Source organism: Grus americana, chromosome 15 (assembly GCF_028858705.1).
Source record: "Grus americana isolate bGruAme1 chromosome 15, bGruAme1.mat, whole genome shotgun sequence".
Taxonomy (NCBI): Eukaryota; Metazoa; Chordata; class Aves; order Gruiformes; family Gruidae; genus Grus; species Grus americana.
In genome coordinates, this window is record NC_072866.1 from 7,913,344 (window position 1) to 7,934,176 (window position 20,833).

The 20,833-nt window shown below is 43.7% G+C and overlaps 1 protein-coding gene across 1 annotated transcript; it reads right to left on the bottom strand.

Moving 5' to 3' along the window:
- Positions 1–211: 211 nt before the first annotated feature.
- COG7 (component of oligomeric golgi complex 7) lies at positions 212–20,102 on the bottom strand. Its single transcript, XM_054843268.1, has 17 exons — positions 19,784–20,102; positions 19,144–19,292; positions 18,540–18,656; positions 18,189–18,357; positions 16,186–16,268; positions 15,288–15,410; positions 13,488–13,686; positions 11,299–11,426; positions 10,540–10,694; positions 9,273–9,389; positions 8,677–8,742; positions 7,712–7,898; positions 6,560–6,700; positions 6,019–6,102; positions 4,568–4,682; positions 2,360–2,503; positions 212–893 (listed from the first exon to the last, which is right to left on the bottom strand). Exons 1-17 carry the CDS (start codon positions 19,947–19,949, stop codon positions 727–729), a joined length of 2,310 nt encoding a protein of 769 aa, XP_054699243.1. The 5' UTR covers positions 19,950–20,102; the 3' UTR covers positions 212–726.
- Positions 20,103–20,833: the final 731 nt, after the last annotated feature.

Below are 20,833 nucleotides of genomic sequence, written 5' to 3' on the forward strand. Positions count from 1 at the left end.
CCATTCCAGTCTTGGGATCGCTTGGTATTCTGTCCAGTTTTCTCCTAAGAAAAAAAGCTGTGGAAGTGTTGGAAGCATACTTAGGCTAGACAAGTTGTTTTACAAAGATCTATATATGAAGCTTTAATAAATTTTATAAGAAAGCAACGTTTTCCTCAAATTTCTTATAAACTTCATAGCTTTCAGAAGAATACATTCATCGCACAAGGAACAACGTACAAAACTTGTTTTATTCTCAGGGCTGAGCTTGATCATGCCTCACCTACTAATTGATGAGACTCTCTTCTTGACTTTGCGAATAATGACAGACTTGAGCAATGACGATTGCCCCCAGGTAAAAGAGCTTCCAATCAGTCGATCTTTGTTGCACCTACCCCATAATTTTAGGTCCAGAATTGATTAAGTTTTCTGAAAAAGAAAGTCATCTGACAGCCACGAAGCATGAACTTTCCAGCAATTGGCAGAACATTGCTAGTCAGAAGCCAGCACTGCTCAGCCTACTCAAGGCCATCCAGACAGTTTTTGGTACATTTGGCTGTACGACATCTTTCCTCATTTCTAAAGATGAAAAAATGGAACAAGCTTTTCCTAGACAAAGGCATTTATTAAAAGTTATTCAGAAATAAATTCCCCTAATCCCCAGTGTCCTTGCAAAGTTTATAGAGAAATAAAAAACCCCCAAACAGTTCAGCCCGTGAACAGTGTCCAGCAGCAGGGACGTTACAGCTAACACTCCAGGCCTCTCATCGCTGCGATGCTGCTGGCCATTCTGCGGGGCGCGCTTTTTGCAGCTTGCCGGTAGTCCTCTGGTTTTGCCTTCAACAGAGTTACAATGTTTTGCAGTGTTCTTGATGGCTGAAGGCCGAGGGCATCCATCACATTTATTAAGTAATCTGTAAGATTAAGGATAAACGTGTATTTGAACAGGCAACGGACACCATGCAAATGAAAGCTGTTCTTCACGACAGCTAGAATCCTGTCACCGCTAGCTCAAAACCACAGAAAACAGCAACGGGTTTGGAATCTAACTGTACTGACTGCTGCGTACTTTTGGCTTCCTGTACACTAGTTTGGACAATGACCTGTTTTGTTCAGAGGACTGAGACACATTCTGCCACGTTTCAGTATCTGTGCATGACACCCTTGGGGTGGTCGGTCACCACAGTCACAGACAAAAGATCACAATCACACATTCGAAGGCAAAGAGCTTGCAACAAAGCTGGCAAGTTCTGCAGAGCTGAATGGCTGTCAAGGCAGGAGGGAGTTGCAGCTCACCGATTCAAAGTCAGCTGGGGAATTAAGGATGGCAGGGACATGCTGAGCAAGCAGCCTCTAATCTACTGGTTTGTTTCTAAGCAATGCCAAAAAAAAAAAAAAAGAAAAAAGAAAAAAGATTCAAGCTGAGTTCGCTGGCACCCAAGCACACTTTCAGGTGAGCTGAGGAGGAGATATTGTCTGTATCCTTATTTTTGAGCTTGGCAAGGGGGAAGTCAGTATCCATGATTTACAGCGGAGAAAGGACTAACTGGTGTTTACAACAGCTGTAGTGGTCTTGTGGGGACACTTTCATCAGCTTCGCTAAGAAAAACCCATCTCCTCCACACCCTGCAGAAACACCTTCCCCAACCCCTTCCATCAGTCCTCCCTCAGTCACTCTGCATGGATGGGAGAAGGCAGAGATGAACAATGTGCGCCAGCTACGTCCCACTTTGCTGCTGAAAATTTCCTCATGTTGAAAGTAATCTAGCACCTTCAGAGCAGCAGGGCAGTAAGTTAACCACAGCAGGGGAGCTGATCCTATAGGTTTGGTAAAAAAGGATGCTGGTCAAGTGCTCCACAACAACTTTTAGAAGGCCTTTAGCTGATCTTCCTTATTTTGGCTATCAAGTGAACAGGAGAAATCAACCAGCTGCCCCCTTCACAATCCACTGGAGCACTTCCCAACAGGCTTGGCACATGCTGTGTACTCCCTATATGGCACATACTGGCAATACACAGCACTCGATGAGAGGGAAAGAGCAGTGCCACGCTTGAAAAGATTATATACAGATCTTTCTTGCTAAGAGTGGTTTGTAAGGGAATCCTCTCAGTTCAGGACTTTGACTTCCACAGTCAGAAACACGAAGCAGTGAAGAAGCAGGAGTACCTACTGGAACATCACCCTTCCCTAAAAGAGGGATGTGATAGAACGCTTTGCAAAAGAGAAGCTGTGAACCACTCCACCACGCCAGGAATCAGATTAACATGCTCACAACTAAAGGAGAAACCCAGGTGGCAGTTTCTTTAAATCTAAGGTAATGACGGAGGAGCTCACGTGTTACAGCAACAGATCTCAGGATGATGTTTGCACCGAGCTTACCAATGTCTGTGGCAAGCTGCTTTGTTGAATGCACTGTGAGCTCTGGTATTTGCAGGATGACTTCACAGTAAGTTTGCATCGTAGCTCTGGCGATGGAGCCCAGCCAGTAGTCAGCCATGTTGTCCAGCTCAGGTAATTCATCTCCTGGACAGAAAATTCTCATTAGCTGACAGCAATCTCACTCACCTGCATTTGCCGGTTTTGTAACAAAAATTAATTCATAAATGGTGAACTGTTTCTTCAACAGGATATTAAGGTGTTCAGTAGGATTCAGAGTTTGTCAGCTGTTTTTTCAAGTAATCAAAGCAGTTACATATCCTCCCTGATACTATACAACATTGAAAGTTAGCTCAAGACCCAAAACACTTTACTTTCCTCTATTACTTCTCCAGGTTAAGTCATTTCCACAGGGCTGACAGGTGATCAGGCTCGGATCAGGGACACTGCCTGGCATGTTCACAGGATCGTCTTCCAGGACTAGTTTACAAACTACTACAATGACAAGGATTCACAGGTTGGGGGTTTTTTCAAGCCCTAAAGGCATTCTGTGTTCATAAGTGTTTTGAAAATTAACAAGCTATTAAACATGTAAAAGCTTCAAGATGACAAAATAATGCTAAAACCTAAACTAAAGAGTGTATTCTCAGAAGGCTACAGGAAGACTATAAATACCAAGCTCTACACTTCCTTGATTGTCAGTGGAAACAAACACCGAGAACAGATTAACCACAGCAAACCATGGTGCAGTGCCAACCTGCTGGGAAGCATTATGTAGCTACTGTTGCTAACTGCAGCAGGATTAATGACATGACAGGTAAGGACAGCCACCTGAAGAACAAATGTGAGCCAAAACTTAGCTCGCTGCAAGAAATTAAGGAACGACATGCAGAAAGAACTCCTCAGTGCGTTCTGGACCCTTAAGAAAAGGAATTCCCAAAGATGCAAAACCTGTCCAAAACAAGACAGACAGCAGACCAGTTTCTGACTGCGGGCTCCTAACCTTTGTCACAGATGGGCATAGGTTAGTATGTCACACAGGTTACAACAGTAGTTTTTCCTGGATTTACAGAGAAAAGAGGCAGACGAAAGAGTTGTTTACAAGTAAATGGCATTACTATTGTGCTTGAGAACAAATAATTTATTCCTGATCAAAGGAGCTCAGGGGCTCCTCTTTTTCTAGCAAGAAATTAAGGGACTACGGCTCTCAGCAAGGCCATGGAGGACTGCATATTTTATGCCATGAGTGACTGGTGTAAAACTAAGCTCACGAGACTTTCTCTCCAGATTTCACTGGGGTCTGAAGCTGGAAAGCTTCACACTAGGTTAGTACCTGTCAGCTGTTGTTGCAAGAATCCCAGCTTAGACACTGTCTGGGGGTAAGAATTCACTGATGCAGGGTGGTTTTCTTCAGTAGATGAGGACATTACATGAGAGGGTCAGCCAACCCAACAACTCACCACTTCTAAACATGGTCACAAGCTTCCTCTTTGCCTATTCCTTGCTGTGCTTTCCTGCCAGCTCTGTTGCATAGTAGACTTCTTAGGAAGTTGACTTAAATCACTGTATTGATACATTTGTGAGGGAAAGTAGGCCAGAAAAAGAAACAAGTGAATACTTTTCTGTGGGGTTAATGAATGGAAACAGCCCTGCTGTGGAACCAGCACAAAGGAGAGGGCAGGAGCACAAAGCTGGAGCAGGACTCCCCCTTCAGTAAGCTGTTAAGACAGCCCACGCCACTCCATGAACTGTACTCCAGTGGACAGGCAGATAAGGAGCAGAAGCCACAGAAGCTAACTTGAGAAGTCTTTCAGGCTAGATGGTTCAACAGTTCCCTTCAGAGTTTGGAACTGGTACCTCCAGTACCTCCCCAGGTACCTCCAGTTCACTCCCTGCACCTGGGATATTAAATACGGCTCCAGCTCTGAAACAGTAATGCTTCAGACCCTGCACCCCAAACCACAGTTTTAACGAACACTAAACTTAAACAGACCAAGCTAAAGCCTCTGGTTTGAATGCAACTGAAAAAGTTTTAATTGTTATTTAAAGGCTCCTCCTGCCCATTACCAAGAGACTACTGGAAGAAACAGCATGACTAGATGGTAGGAAATGGATGTCAAACAGCTTTTTTACCATAACACATCACACTCATGTAACATCAAAATGTGAAAGCTTTCCCCCAGACACTTCAAGCCTTTGGTTTCACCCTACCTTGTTCTGGGGGGTAAGGCAGTTTTCCAGCATGTAATGCCAGTTCCAAAGCAGAATCCTCTTGAGTGACAAATGGCTCAAGGTGGAGAGGAAGCGACATAATATATTGTCCAATCTAGAATAAAAGCACAAAGAGCTGAGTCACTGAATAAAAGTGAAGCAAGTACTTTGCTAGAGAAAAAAAGTCAACTGGAGTACTCCAGACCTGAAAGTTGAGCTTGACAGCAACTCACTAACCTACATTTGCTCAGAAACAAATTGGCTCTTGCTCATCATTACACTTTGTACAAGAAATAATTTTTCACAAGGTCAGAGAACCAGTCATTGAAACAATCACATTAAGAAAAACCTGTACAGAGAACTGTTACTCCAAGATAATCTTTGATCTCTGGAGTGTTCCCAGCAATTTGTTTTCTAGAGCAGAATCTAAGAGACTGAACCAAACAAAACCACAGAAGAGGAAACACAGATTCAGCTGACAAAATAATCATGAAATACAGAAACGTATCACTCCCAAACATGGACCATGGTCACAAATTCACACGCATAAGCTACATCACTTCAGGCATACAACAAAACCTGCCCTGTTTATAAAGTGATTATCTGCTGCTACAGAGAATCTTTTCCTAGGTGCAGATACAGAGTACTCTGCCTCCCCATATGGCAGTACATATTCATGCTCATTAATAGCTTTTTCCTGAGCTCACATCACCTTGAATCTGCTGAAAAATCCGTTCCCTGTGTGATGCACAGAACGATAGTAACATAAAAAACTTGCTTATCAAAGTATACTTTGTATTGGCATAATAACAGCAGCTAATATTAATATCTGAACTGCAAATTTGGCAGTGACTTGAAACACCAAGGGGAGAGCAATCTGGATGCTGTTCAGCAGCACCAAACTGCAGAGTGCCTAGTCAGAAGGAATGAACAGTTCACTCTCCTTTTCCACTCAGACACTCCGCTGCCAGAAAGGTTTTGTTGTTATTCCATCAGAAAGAGAAACCAGGGAGTCACATGGGGATTAGAAGGGTAAAAGCTCAAGACTTCTTAAACTTCATAGTACGATTAAATCACTCCATTGTGCACTGCAGGAACTTCTCTGCGCTACATGAGCTGCATCATGAAGATATGCTCAGTGTTCAGCACTACAAACAAAAGTTGGTATTTACCATCCCATTACAAGAGTTAACACTGGAAATAGTGCAGTTCACTAGAGAAGAACCTTTCCTTGTGCTCCTGACGCTCTTTTGCTGTTCCAGAATTTGACAGGGATTTCATAAAAGCTACAAAGAATGGCACAACCCAACTGATGAGGGCTGGACCACAGAGAGCATCTATCACCATCATATAACAATTTTAACAAATACTACAATTTTACAAAAAAAAATGGGGAAAAAAGAGATTCCCCCAGCATCAGGCTTCCAGTAACTCCTCTTGCATGCTCTTACATTGCTGATATATTCCAGAGGTGTGAGGCTGAAGTTTGGCAGGTCATCCGTCAGGGTCTCACCAATGCCACCAGAGTTCCAACTCTGTAAGGTAAAAAGGGCAGAATGAATCTATGATTTTCTGGAGCATGAAGTCTATCAATATTCTAGGAAGGGTCACCCAGTGACACAAACTGTGACTACCCAAGGACTTCTAGAAAGCAGAACACAGATAGTGATAAAACTGTTTCCCTTGCCCTCCCTCAGGCCCAAAACATACACACCCTTTCCTTACAGCTCCCTGTGGGAAATACATGCTCACACGGGTTAGAAAAGCAACATCTCAAACATCAGAGCTTGCAAAAATAGCTATCTGTTGGGAATGCTGTGGACGAAAGGAAATAAACATTTCCACTGACTGTAGCTCATGGAAGAAATGTGATACCAGAGGGAAACATTCTGAAAAGGAGAAAGGTAAGCGACATTGAGCTGTACTCCACCCTAAGGTATCCCACAGGTAAACCCTGCCAGTTTGGATCAGATCAGTGTACTCATTACTCACCTCCATCTTTGAAACAAGTAAGAGTTGTTGTTTGATGCGAAGAAAAACAGAATCAAAAGCCAAGTGGTGTGCCAGCTGGTTGAGGCGGCTTAGGGCAGATCGTGATGAAGACAACAGGTTGTGGTTACTTGTACCTTTTTCCTAACACACACGGAGACACAGAAAAGCATTTACATACAGAAGTCATTTCACTGACCCCAGAGAAGCTATGTTAATATTCTTAAAGAGGTCTTTATTGGACCATTCTAATACAAAAGTGCTTTCCTCTCCAATGGCTCAGTGTATTTCCTTTGGGATGCCCTATTCCAACCAGTTATTCAAGACAGAAAGTGCACACTGCTCCCTGAAACGTAGAATCAGCATCACATTCCAGCCATGCCAGGCACCAGTATGGGCCAGATACTGAGAAACTTGCAGAGAAGATGGCAAAAGTGCCTCTTACTCAAAGGGCACAACTAACTGATTCCCTGCATGGAATTAAGCAAAAGTTTTACATGAAGGGTACCTGTGGAACTTGACTATTTAGCAAAGGTTTAAAGTCAAACATTTAACACTGAAGGAGGAGCTGCATAAGTTGCAGGTAAATTAAGGGCAAAAGAAATCAAAACATTCTGAGGAAATGAGAGACAGAACTCATAACCTTGACTTCACTGCTACATGTGACCAACAATAGCAAACATAACTTAGATCCACAAGAAGATAACCAGAGTCATTCTACTCTGCTCACAGATGCATGCATGAATAATCTTGCAGAATTATATTTCAGAATGGATATGGCAGCAGAGTGTAAGTGGCAAAGAAAGTCTGGAGAAGCCAGTATGTGGGCTTCAGAATTTGAGATGGCTCCAACACAATCTTCCAATGCTTTCTGCAACAAAATCTCCCTCACCTGAACTGATAAGGGCATGTTCACAAAACACAGCCAGGATCTGGGGAGAGATGGAATGAGTCCAGACTTCCTGGGTTTGTACATTTAATCTCTCAGCAGATCAATCAGTGTCTCTGTGGAAGACTTGGAACATTGCCCAGCAAAAGGCTGCAGCTCAGGATGAAAAGTAGTCAGGCTGTAGGGGGAATCCAGGTCTCATCTACCAAATGTGGGCACAAGAGCATCCTGTGATAGAGGCAGGCTCTCCCAGGCACCAGAGATACCTTTAGAGTGTAAAGCGTTTCCATAAGGCTGGCATACTCAGATGGATTCTCCTTCAAAAGATAATTGTATTCCTGCCAGGGATTCTTTATGGAGCTCTTCTTTTCTGCAGAACTGGTATCCTGAAAGCCAGAAAAACTACAAGGGCTGTAGGAGTCCGAGAGATACTTCCCAGCAGTTGATAAAATCCTGAAAACAAGTACACAAAAGTCATCGGCAAAATCCTCTGAAATCAGCACTGTTCTCATGTTGGTCCAAGGACCAACACTACCTTTATGTTATTTCAAGGGAATTTGGAATTTTGGAATTTCATTGGTGGCAGACGCTAATTACAGCCAACTCTCATGTCTCTGCGCAACTCAAAAACCGCAAAAATATTGAGATGAGAAAGAGAGGATTGTGCTCTCAGAATGTCTAGCAAACATGGAACACACCCAGCCTCCTGTGCACTGCAGGCCACCATGTCCTACACCAAGCACAGGCACTCAAGTCAGACTAAAGCATTTCAATGTACAGGAGCCTGAACAGTGCACTGCTTACAAGCAACAAAAGATCTACGTGCTGCCTGTGCTGGAAGCTCCTCAAGTTACAAGGAATCGATCAATTAAGGCACACCTAGATTCATTTCAGCAAATGATTCATGGTCCATGTCACATGGGGGGGGCAGAATCTTGCCAATTTGATCTGGTGGAAAATTCCTTCCTGGCCCCAATCTGGCAGTCCATCTAATTCCCAGCCAGGTATCCAAGAAAAAGGATTCTTGTGATTGTACCAGGGCACATGACTGAGTGGAACAGTCTGTGACCCATCTCCAGCATTTCAAACGATGGGGAGGGGCAGCGGGGGGGAAAGCACAATGACTCTGCTTTCCCTCCGTGGTCTATGTGATGAAAGCACCTTGGAGTTTGTTTTCTTTTAACTTGGTACCTATGTTGACAGCTCATGAATTAAATTCAGTGATGCTTACCTGTTGGCCAGTTGCTGCTCAAAGTCTCCACACTGACGAAGGAGCTCGCCACAAGTAGTAATTATCCTGAGAAAGAACAAGACAAAATCCACATTGTGAGATTTGAGGCAGATAATGCCAGACCCCCCCAGACAACCCATCTCAGACACGTGTCAAGTAATTGCAAAATGCAATAACCAAACCACAGCCCACAGGGGACACATCTGTCAAGAGTTAATTTGGCTATTAACTCTGCAGCCACTTGATAACATACTGAATTTTTGTGCCCAACAGCCTCATCCACATGCTACTTCTTGTCATCATGGCTAAGGCCAGCTCGGTATCAGTGGGAAAAATTCTAAGAGGTGCTGATATTTCCAGTGATACGACATGCAGTCTTGCTCCAGACAGGGGTGGGGAGCCTCACAGTACTCACTGTGCCAGCAGCAACCTGAAACCCAGTCACTAACACTAATGGTCCCAGCAGCACTGCAGCTAAGTGAGCATAGCCCTGCACTCTGCACTAAGAACTTGTGTAAACTGACCCCAAGTAATTTCCTGCCAACTTTGATACAAAAATCAGTTCCGAGCCGGGGGAAAAAAAAAATCCCCTTTACCGGACAGAGTTTTGGAATGCTGTCCAGTCCTCCTGGAAAAGGGAATCTGATAGGACATCATCCAGTTTACATTTCTTTCGTATAGATTGCAATGTATTTGTAAAGTCAGATGTATACCTGTAATGAGAAATGGAGAAGAGATAAGCACCAGCATAAGAGATTAGGTTGGAAAGCAGCATAGTTGCAGGTCCTGTGATTTGCTCATCCAGTCCTCTACAAGGGCTAAGCAAGAACCAGAAATATTAAAAGGAGTTCAGACGAGACACTGTTGTCCCACAGCCCACTCAAGCCTACTTTAGAAGACAGAGAGAAACTCAGAGTAACAGATACTGTGTGGCTACTTCAATTTGATGCATATGGATTACTAGGAACTCTCCACTCATGATAAGGTATGAGTAAGATGTTTTTGTTACTACTACACTAATCACATCTACTAGGAAGGATCAGAAAAAGTTTATTAGGCTGCTGCTACTCCAACATCACTTGGCCCTTACTCCAGGAACACAGTGACAACAATCTCATGAATTTGTTTTCTCAGCTACTCCCCAGATGAGAACATGGATAAAAAGGAGAACATTTTGTTTTCCACACACCCCTCTTTTTTTTTTTTTTTTTTAAAATAATGCACATCAGCTGGAGGCATGCACACTGCTATGTAATTGCCTATAAAGAAGGTGAGATCACAGAAGTGTGCTTTCCTCTTTCCTCTTCCCCACAGGGCAGCAGAGTAACAGTTTGATTTATACCTTGTGAGCAGCTCTTTTGATATCAGGTAAGAATAAAGAGGTAATCAGTACTGGAATACTATCTAAGTGGGTTATGAGTGATACTTTAAGACAAGAACTTACAGTGAACCTCACTCACTAGAGTCTCTCGCACTTACAGGTAGATTCTGAACGTAAGGTTACCTGTCCCAGTAAGTATACATTTCCCCACTGAGCTCTACTTTCATCAGCCTCATTTTGTCTTTGTCTTATTCTGTTTTGGGAAACATTTTCCCCTCCAAAAGTATTTATTAAAAAAAAAACAGAATAGAAAACAACTGAGAAAAGTCTTTGATTTAGCCATAAAAAGCTTCCATTTTTCCCCCAAGAAACAGTCACTGTCTGAATGCAGCGGTAGGAGGAGATATCAGATGATTCATATTACAGTTACAGATACTTTCTGCTGTCAGTCATTTTTCATAAACTACAAAGTCCTTGTCCACAAACTGAATACTTGCTACTCCCTTAGGATAAAAGCAGCAGTGTAACTAGAAGCACCTTACTTTGTGAACAGAGCTTTCAGGGCCTTAAGGAGCCCACACACTCCCAGTCCATCGGTGAGTTTGATGCAGTTGTCGATGGCTCCAGAAGCCAGAATGAAGAGTTTGTTGACTGAATGGTTCAGTTCCTGGACACAGTCGATTACTTCCCAATGCTCCTAAATAACAACAATAACAACAACAAAGTTGAGCCTGACTCTTCTTTCAGTGAGTGTCCAGACATTAAAGAAAAGACACCTTGGGTAGCACATTGTTCTCTCAGTATCCCCAATCTTGTGACACACTTAAAGAAGAACAATGCTGGTTGCCTCCACCCTCCTGCACAGTGAATGTTAATAGAAGTCAGGCTATCAAATCCTCTGTGTACCAGGTCTTCAAGGAAAAACAGTTCTGCCAACAACAGAATCTTCCACAAAAAGTACTTTCCTCCCACCACTCTTGTTCTTAGTAAATTCTGTCAAACCTGAAGCAGGTTCTTGGCTGATAGTAATATTTTGGTAAAGTCTTTCTCCAGCAGATCCACACAGTGCCAGTTACTGGGTGAAGGAGCAGAAGAAAGGAGTTACCTCCAACCTGACAGTGCTGCTGCAATTAATTTTATTTCTTAAACAAAATTTAATTAACAGTATCAAAATATACTGCAAACAGGAAATATTACCAAAAAATTAGAGGAGAGAGCAATAACTATGGCAAAGACCCTTCTGTATACAGTAGATGTTTCAAGCCTCTCCCTGTGTAGTTGAACAAAGACTGCCACGTTACCAAGGGCACTGCACTGATCTGAATGAGGAGATTTTCTTCTTCCAGATCTCCATACTCAAGTTGATAGGGCTTGTATGGACCATACACCACTTCCACCAGTTCCATCACTTTTACCAGGTTCTGCTCCTCTACAAAAGAATCATATGTTTATAGTCTACAAACAGATGAACGTGCTACTAAAAACCTTGTTTCAAGCAACATGCGGTAGTTCTTCAATTAGAGCATGCTGCCTACACAGGCTTGGAATGTCGCCCAACAGCTTTAAGTCTCAACTACACAGACTATTTTATTTTTTTAAAAATAAGGTTATTATCTCTACCTGCTTCCTAAATCCAAGATGTTCTACCTCAACAAGTGCCTCAAGAAAATTATCACTCGCTGCTCCAAAACAGTTTGGGTGACAAAAATCTATTAAACATTCCAACCTACAATAGAAGGAAAGCATTGAAAGCATTTGAGAAGTGAAACACATTACTCCCACAACTTTAAACAGGGGCAATCTTCATTTATCAGAAAGCCTGGTTCATACTTAAAATAATTGATGCTAACTCAATTCACTCAGCACTACTGTTCCATGGTGTTCATCAACCAGAGCTGAATGTGAACCATGAACTTAGCATCTCAGTGCCATTCTGTTGAACAAACGCCCCATCTGAATGATTATTTCTCAAATCAGAACTGGACACCAGGTGTTATCACGAAGTTTTGCCAAACTCAAACTAGCAGCAAACCACAATTACTTTGAATCCTGTATATAAGAAAAAACTTTTACACCCTAAGGACAGACAAGCAATGGAGCAGGTCATCCGAAGCTTGTGCTATCTCCACACTTGGACATTTTCAGACGTTCCAGATCAGACTGGACAATACCCCGAATACCACGGTCTGAACCCATAGCGGACCTTGCTTGGAGCAGAAGGCTGGACTAGATCTTCTCGTGAGGTCCCTTCCAACCTGAATTATCCTATGAATCATAACTGAAACCTCCCCTCACATAAACATGTGTAGGAACTGGTTTGACCCTGTTCTGCTGAGTCACCTGGTCTTTCCATTCTTGAGATATTTCCCTTCCCAAACATCTTATCCCACAGCAAAATAGATGGAAATAAAGAATTTTTTTTTAATACAGATAACAGTTCAGCAGCTGTCTTCCTATTCCATCATCCTCTAGAATTTGACATAATTTTTCCAAGTCCTGTTTAATCGTTTCTACCACGAACCACAAATTAAGCTAAGCCAAGGACAGAAAGTGACTGACAAGAGTACGTAATCACAAAGACAACAAAAACAGACACAAAGAGTGTCATACTCCCTGAAATTGCCCAGTAATCATAATTTACATGATCAAGTAAGAATCCAGGTTTAAATAGCTCAAGACAATGTTATGAGGAACCAAACACAGGAAACACAGCATTAGGAATGCACCATTAGCTTTAATTTAGGATTTTCTCATACCCAGTCTTTGAAGGGGCCCTACCAGATTAATAAAGGACTATAAATAGCCAACAGTTCGAGTCAGGCATAAATCTATGTAAACACAGCACCTCACTACTTTGTGGTTTGCAGGAATTATTCATCAAGTCATGACCAAAATGAGATGATAAACATCATAGGGTAAGGAAGCATAGGGTAGATTTTGAATCAAACACCAAGGTTGCTGCTAGGGAATAAACTACCAATGGTTCAGAAATAATGTTTGGCCCTGCATTTTTGTTTGATTAAAACATAAGCCAGTAGCAACAGAAAAACTACAAAATAAAAATTATAAATCCAATGGATGCAGCTTTCAAGCAGGTTTTCTCTTGTTTAGTAAGGTGTGACTTAATTCCAGGGAACTCCTCAACTTTTATGCTTTGTGATCTTTCGCAATGGGTTTCACAGATAGCTTCCCTAGAGACATTTCCTCATCTGTTAGACAGAAGAATTACTAAAAGGAAAAGTGCTAAATATTATTTACTCTAGACAGCAAGCATGCTCAGAACAGGTCTGCTTCAGTAAATTCATTCTGTATTGTGTCAATATGTTTAATGTAAGATATATAGATAAACACACAAAGGTGGAGATGTCATGTAACTGGTCAATACTGTAGCTAAGAAAATCCCTCCTTCCATGTAAAACCAAACAAAATCTCTCACTGGAACTTTACAAAGGAGTTGACAGAATGGAATAAAATTCAGTAAGAACCTTACTCAGGTTTGGCAGCATTGCTACTTCCAGCCCTTTTGCGAAGTGGACGGTTGCATCATAGACCTCCAGCAGCTTACTCAGCTTGGTTTCTTGGCCCGTTCTCTCCATGGCAGTGCTGAGGCAGACAGGGATGGAAGGCACCAACGCTCCCAGAGTTTGAATCAACAATACAGTGACAATTTCATGGGGGTTCTTGAAAACCTGTGGTAACAGAAGAGCTATTAGCAAAAGGAACACAACGGGCAGCAGAGAGAAGCAGATAGCTTCCAGAGAGCGCCCCACAACGTACAACCCACACGTCACTGTCTCAAAGACAGACTGTCCCACTCCAAACAGAGCAGGTCCTGGCTGTCCAGGGGCTGAAACCTCCTTCAGCCCTCCTGAACATGTGCTGCTGCCCCAGCGGCAGAAGCAGCACTGCTTCCCAGGGGCGATCATGCCTGCTGTAATCTCCCTTGTGCCCTTGCCACAGAGACCTGGGCTGCTGAAACAGAGGGACAGAAGAGGCAGAACAGTCGGGTTGGCAAACGCTGTCAGCAGAGAGGCAGGCTGCCATAACCGGGGAGCAACGAGTTGGGAGAGAAAGCAGTAGCAGCCCGACCTGGACAGGTATAGGTCAAAAACTGAATTCAGCAGAACACAGGCACTACAGTAAATCAAAAAAACACCTGGCAGAAAAGGGTATTTGAAAACAGAGCACTCAGTTTATGCAGGTGTGTTGGGAAAAAACATACATATGGGGAAAATATGAAGAAATAGCACTATGTCATGAGCCAAATTAATGGTCAGACAGGCAGAAGTCAGTACTGGAAAGGCCAGATATCAGCTGAGAACTTTTATTTACACACACCACCCTCAACTTCATTAGCATAAAATGTGTTACAGCCTTTTATTGTGGCTTTTTTGTCAGCTATTCTCGCTCATTTGCTTTGAAAGCTGGGATCACCACAAGTCTCCTGCAGCAAGGTCGCCATGGATACTGAATAGCATGAAAAAGGTCCAAGAATTCTTCAGAAAGCAGAAGCAACACAGGAGATTGAGTGACACGAGCTTTGTCCCATGTGCCATTTCTCTCTCACAATTCCCAGTTCAAATAATATCTACTAAAATGTAAGCTGACATCTGACCTGTAATTCATATCGAATCATTAGGCAGAAAAAATACATTTCAAGGAAACATTGAGCTCCTTTGCAGTACAGGCCTAGCACTTGCACTGAGCTTCATAACACGAAGATATGAATCTCTTACCCTTCATGGATGAAAAACTCTTACAGGCTCAACAATATGAACTTATTTCTTCATTTCACTAAAGGACAATAACTTTTTTGGATCCTACATTATTCTTGGCAGGAAAAACAAGTGCACAGACTCCAAGGGGTGATAGCAGAAACCCTCAGAGATCTTACACAGAGTGACATGAATCAGTCCAATATGACCTTGAGGGCTTCCTCCAGGCCAAGTGATAAAGCAATTCAGGCATTTCAAATGTCTTGCAACAGAACACATTTGCAACACCAACAAATTAGATTTAACTTAAGATACAGATGAAAGTGATAGAGCAGCTTTATTGTCAATAACACAGCAACCTTGCTGTTGGTGGAACACCAGAAATCAAATTTTGTCTGCAAGAGCCGGACAAGAAACAGAAAGTAGGTTACAAGCCCTGTCTTGCATTGATAAGGCACAGAGTATAACTCAAAGAGTGAGCACCGATGAACTATTCTCAGTGTTATGAGAGTTAAGAGGGCATGCTCAATCTCATCTTCTCCCATACACTGAACAATATTAAACAGTCACTGCACCTGTGCTGCCCACTGAAGTTGTGAGTGCCAGGTCCCAAGGAGTGTGTCGTACAGCTCAGTCAACTGGCGATTTAAGCTTAAGTCACTTTGGCAAAGATCCTGCCACACTGCCACCAGCTGCACCTACAGGGGTAATAAGAACCATTTTAAGAGGAGAACTGACAGTCACAGATCTAGCTTTTCTTATTTCAAACCAAGAACTTCCCATGCAAAGCACTTTTGCTACAACACAATGCCCACCCTTGCTCCTCTCTGCAGATTTCAGCATAACACTTTGCTATAGCACCACAGAAGGAAGTGACTTTCAGCACGAGGCTAGAGGCTTCTTAGTTGATTCAAAGATTTAATTAACATTGGTATTTTACTCATAAAATGAGACTGTAACTGATACTCTCACATAATAGTTGAAATACCTGGCAAGCCCCAGCCTTGAACTTAATCCTCAAAAGTCACAGTCATGAGAGAACTTTTGAGGATCAGGTTATGGCTACAGAACTGTCTGGAATTCCAACTTTTAATCTTACCTGAAAAGAGTTTACAGAAGTCAGCAGCTGGCAAGTTGCAGCAATAAAGTTATTGCTGACATAGCCACATCCAAAAAAAGCAAAACAAAACTATAAGGCACAGAGAAATCAAGCAGAACGCATATATCCTATGTCTGTTGCAGGAAGGAACATAAAGCCCTGGATGGAGAATTACTCCTGAAGCATGGGAAGTAACCAAAGCTGTTAAGAGCCAGAGAGAGAAGTCAGAGAATGAAATAAGGAAAAGAACAGGTTCCATCCTCCTTCGAACAGGAAAGGGTAAATACATGATGTAGCAGCTCCCCCTACAGTCCAAGCCACGCAAGAATTCAAATTTTTATGCCACCATATTAAAATATTATCAAAACACTTACCTTGTGACATTTATAGTAATAAGCAAGAAGCTGGGGCATCCGATCAATTTCAGTGAAGACTTTAACAAATGTTTTTGCCTGATCTAAACAAAACAAAATAATAGGTAGTTAACAGTCTCAAAGCTGAGGGTGAGACATTAGTCTAAGTAAGATAATTCTTCTTTTAAGGGAGTATGCACAATAGCCTAGACAGGAGGACATACTTTGACTTTTTGTTTGCTTATCTTCTCAAATAGGAGCAGAACTGCCTAAAACCCACAGTCAAACAAGAACAGGTAGCAGACACAAGGAATTAATTTAACTTCTTAAAATTAACTACTTAACCAGTAAATGTATCTAGTATTAAAGACAGCTAAAACCAGAGCATTTCCTCGAAGGAAATCATCATTTTCCAGAAACAAGCCACCATCTACAAAACTCAAACATACCTCACAAAGCCCTCAGCTTTGCTTTCAGAACTCCTCACACTGATACCTAAGCCACCTGCCTTGAGACTGACTAACAGCACAGTCAACTCTTACACAAAGCTTTGAAATCCAAGTTCCTCAAAAGTCTGGGGCTTTTGTACTGTAAGAAGGATGACTATAGTTCTGCCCACAAAATACATCTGAGGTTAGAGAAATTAATTAGAAATTAGTCAGAAATAGACCTTGCTTTTCAAACAGGTCCCAGAAAGCAGATAAACTAGAACACTAAGTAACTTGAAGTGCTCTTCAGCTGTGGAAGTCACAGAATACAGACACTCTGGGAATATGTTTACGGACTTGTATTACATTTAGAAGAGCTGGATGCTTCAGGAAAAAACATGACTTCACAGATAACAGAGAAACTCTCCTCGATTGGAAAAAAAGCCATGTCTCCACATGCCCAGAACAGATTTTGAAAGAGAACACAAACAGTGCTCAAAGTGAATTATTCTGAATAGCATGCCTAAGCGAAGGACCTCATACCAGCAAATCTGCTGCCAGCAGCTTTCTCGCACCTGTATGTTTTCTTTGCTGGAGAACTCACAGAGCATACGAATATTCAATTTACTTTCATCTAAAGCAGAGAAAAATATTCCAAAATGTCATCCTTTGTCTTGAATTTGTCTGTAAAGGGTCATGCACTGCAACAGCAGAAAACCAGCATGGGACCTACTGTGAAGGTGATGAGCACAGTTCAAGAAAAAAAGGAGGCTGTGCAAAGAAAAGCCAGCAGAGGAATGGGAGAGAGAAGAGAAAGATCTGTGCAAAGGATTAAGCACATTTGTTAGAAGCACAGCACATAGAGCTTCTTCTCTCCTCTGCTCCCTCCAGCTGTCTGCAGTCATGCACTGCTGCGCCTTGTCTTTACGTAGAGAAGAACTCCACAGAGTGCTGCGCAGCAAAAACACCGCAGCCCCAGATCCTCACTGGGACCTCAAGGTGTACGTAGATGAGAGGCAACCACCAGAACAGGTATTGTTCAGAAGTGCTGTGACAGTAGGAGAGGGAAGGAGGAGCACAAAGAACAGTTCAAAAAGTCAAATCTTCTAAAGGAGAGTTTATAAAACAACTTCTACCAGGTAGTAAGAAGTCAGAATGTTTCCAAACAAACTTCCTTATTGATTACAACACCAAGTGGTAGCAGAAATGCCCTGTAGCACTATGATAATGCAAAACCAGAGGCCTTACACTTACTTGAGAAGCACTTCCCATTTGGAGGGCATCCATGCATAACTAAACTATTACAGCAGGGCAGCCCTTTCTCAGCACCTCCGTTTCACACATCTACATGGTCCATAAAACCAGCTCACATTTTCCTTACTTCTCACAGCGGCCACGGGTACACCAAACTGTAGGAGGATGAAAGATGCACTGGACCACAGGCAGCTGCAGAGCACATAACAGCTCATGGCATCTGGCTCCACCAGAAAAAGCCACAACCCAGTGCCAAAGGCAAACTCCCCACCCAAACAACATTCTACTTTTTAAGGAAAATAAACTCTGCATTGATAGTAAACGACAACAAGACTTACTGACCTACAGACTGGGAGTTAAAAGCAGCGACAATCTGAGGGCTGGCCATGGCCTCTAGTCGGTTCTTCAGAGCCTCAAGATGCACACACTTCTCTGAGTAATCCGGCGTATCCACAAGCATAGCCAGGCTGCTCTGCATACTTGTTAGTTTGGCCGAAATCACAGACACATCCTGCCACCAGGGAAAGGCAACCCAGTTACCGAACGTGGCCTTAGAAAGCATTAATACCAATTTCATAATGACATTTTACAAACAGGTACGTGTTTTAAAGTCACTTCAAAAACCTGCTTTTAAACACACTTTCCCTGGATAGCTGAAGGCGCAAAGAACAAAAAGAACAATGGGGTATCTACCTGTGTTTTAAGAGTCTCTTCAATGTCTGCACTTAACGTGCTCCATTTGTCTGCTTCCTGAAGTGATTCGGCAGCTAACTGCATTCTAGATTTCACTCGGTCAATCTCTACCAGGACCTGAAGGAAAAAAAATACAATGTTTCCCATTAAAACAAAAGATAGGTGCCATAAATACTCCCAAAAAATCCTTTGGATTTTTAAAATTGGGTGAAATGATCGTGCCCATTACAAGGAAGAACGAGCTGGCTGGAAGAGCTAGAGATGTTAAAACAGTTTCCAAAGTCAAACAACAAAAGGTTAGTTTGAATTCTGGATTTGTACTTTTAGCACTTTGCCTGAAAAATTCTACACATCCCTGCTAACAACAGGCAGAAATCAGCGCCCCAACCAGGTAACAGCAACTCTGTCTGAACTTAAACATGATCAGCTGTTCCTCAGGAAATACAGATTGCACTAATCTGTGTCATGCCCACTTTTCTGCTATTAATGTTAAAAGAAGTGGTTTTGTCTATCTTAAGTTCACAAGATTGTTTAATACAAACAAGTCTGGAAACTTTAGAATTTCACAAGTTGTAGACAAATGCTGGGTAAAACAAGAACCTACCTGCATTGACTGAGCTGTGTCTTCTTCAAATTTCTTGATATCTTCTTTGACAAGGATCATTTGCTCCTTTAGGAACGTTGCCTCCTGTTTCAAGACCTCCACTTCCCGGAGGACTCTGGGCATGTTCTGGAGAGCCTGGTGGCTTGTTTCTACAGAAACACCAAGCAGGACAGTGAGGAGGGCCTGGGAACCCTCGCAGGAAAGAGGGAGTTTTTTGATAACCTTATATAATCTTCAATAATTAAAAAAAAAAACCAAAACCAAAAACAAACCCAAAGCAAAACACCACACAAGAAAACTTTAGTTATATCTTTAAAGTTCAAATATGTACTTTATCACAGAATCTACATTGGAAAAGATCTTTAAGATCATCGAGCCCAACCGTTAACCTAGCGCTGCCGACTCCACCACTAAGCCATGTCCCTAAGCGCCACGTCTACACCTCTTTTAAGTACCTCCAGCCACTTCCCTGGGCAGCCTGCTCCGGTGCTCGATAACCTTTTCGGTGAAGAAATTTTTCCTAACATCCAATCTAACCCTCCCCTGGCAGGGGCAGTGGTTTCTCAGCGTTCAGAACAGCTCTGTCGGGACAGAGAGATCACAGTACCACACCGGTCGGTGCCCCCGCCGCCCGCCTCACCTTCCACGGCGTTGTTGACCTCCTGGATGAAGAGCTGCAACTTCATCACCAGGGTAGCGGCGTGGGCGTCCACCTTCCCGGGGGCCTCCTGCTGCACGGCCCGAAAGGCCGCGTTCACCCAGCTCTTCACCTCAAAGTCATCCGACAGGAACCTGGAGAAATCCATCGCCGCGGACGCGTACCCGCGGGGGGGGGGGGGGGGGGGCGGGCAGCGGGCAGGCCGGCCACCGGCCCCGCCGGACACGGGCAACCGCGGCCTCTCAGCGCACCAGGAAACGCGCTGCCAAGCCCCTGCCGGCCACCGTACCCGCTGCGCCAAGGGCGCCTGGCAGCCACCGTCCGCGGGGCGTTCCCCGGCCCGGTGGGCGGGGCAGGGCCGGGCCCGTGGCGGCGGGGCAGCTCGGGTGGTGTCCCGCGGAACGGAGGCTCCGCCGCCTGGTCCCCACCCGCCACCCCGGAACAAGGTCTCGTGGAAGGGCCTCCGGGACCCCGCTGCAGCGGAGGTGGCTGCCTGCCGCCCTCCAGAAACACCCCCGTCCTCCTCACGCCTGATCCGACCATACCGAGCAACAAAATCACCCAGTTCTCCTCCCCCGCGGGTGGGAGTGCAGGGGGCTTAACAAAACACCATCGCGAGTGGGGGCTCGGAGCAGCTGTGGGTTTGTGCAGGCACTGAGGGCGTTCAGCTCGCGTGCAAGAGGCGGCTGTGTGGAGGAGAAGCCCCCAGGCCAGTGCGAGTCAAGCCGCGGGGCCTGGGGAGGGACCAGCGGGTGCCCCTCGGCCGGTTTTTCTCCCAGGCTGGCCCCAAAGCCCTCCCCCCCGTTCTCTCTCTTCACTCCGTTTTGTACCATTCCCCAGGACCCACGTCCACCAGGGTCCAGGTAGCCCAACTCTTCCCCATTCCTCACGTTCCTGCCTGCACATCAGCGCACAGGCCCAGTGAAAACAGAGCGGGCAGGGCCCTGGAACAGATCCTGCCCTGGCTCCAAGCAGTCTGTTACGATGGCTGATTGTTGGTATAGGATTCCTTTTTCTTTTTTTTTTTTTTTT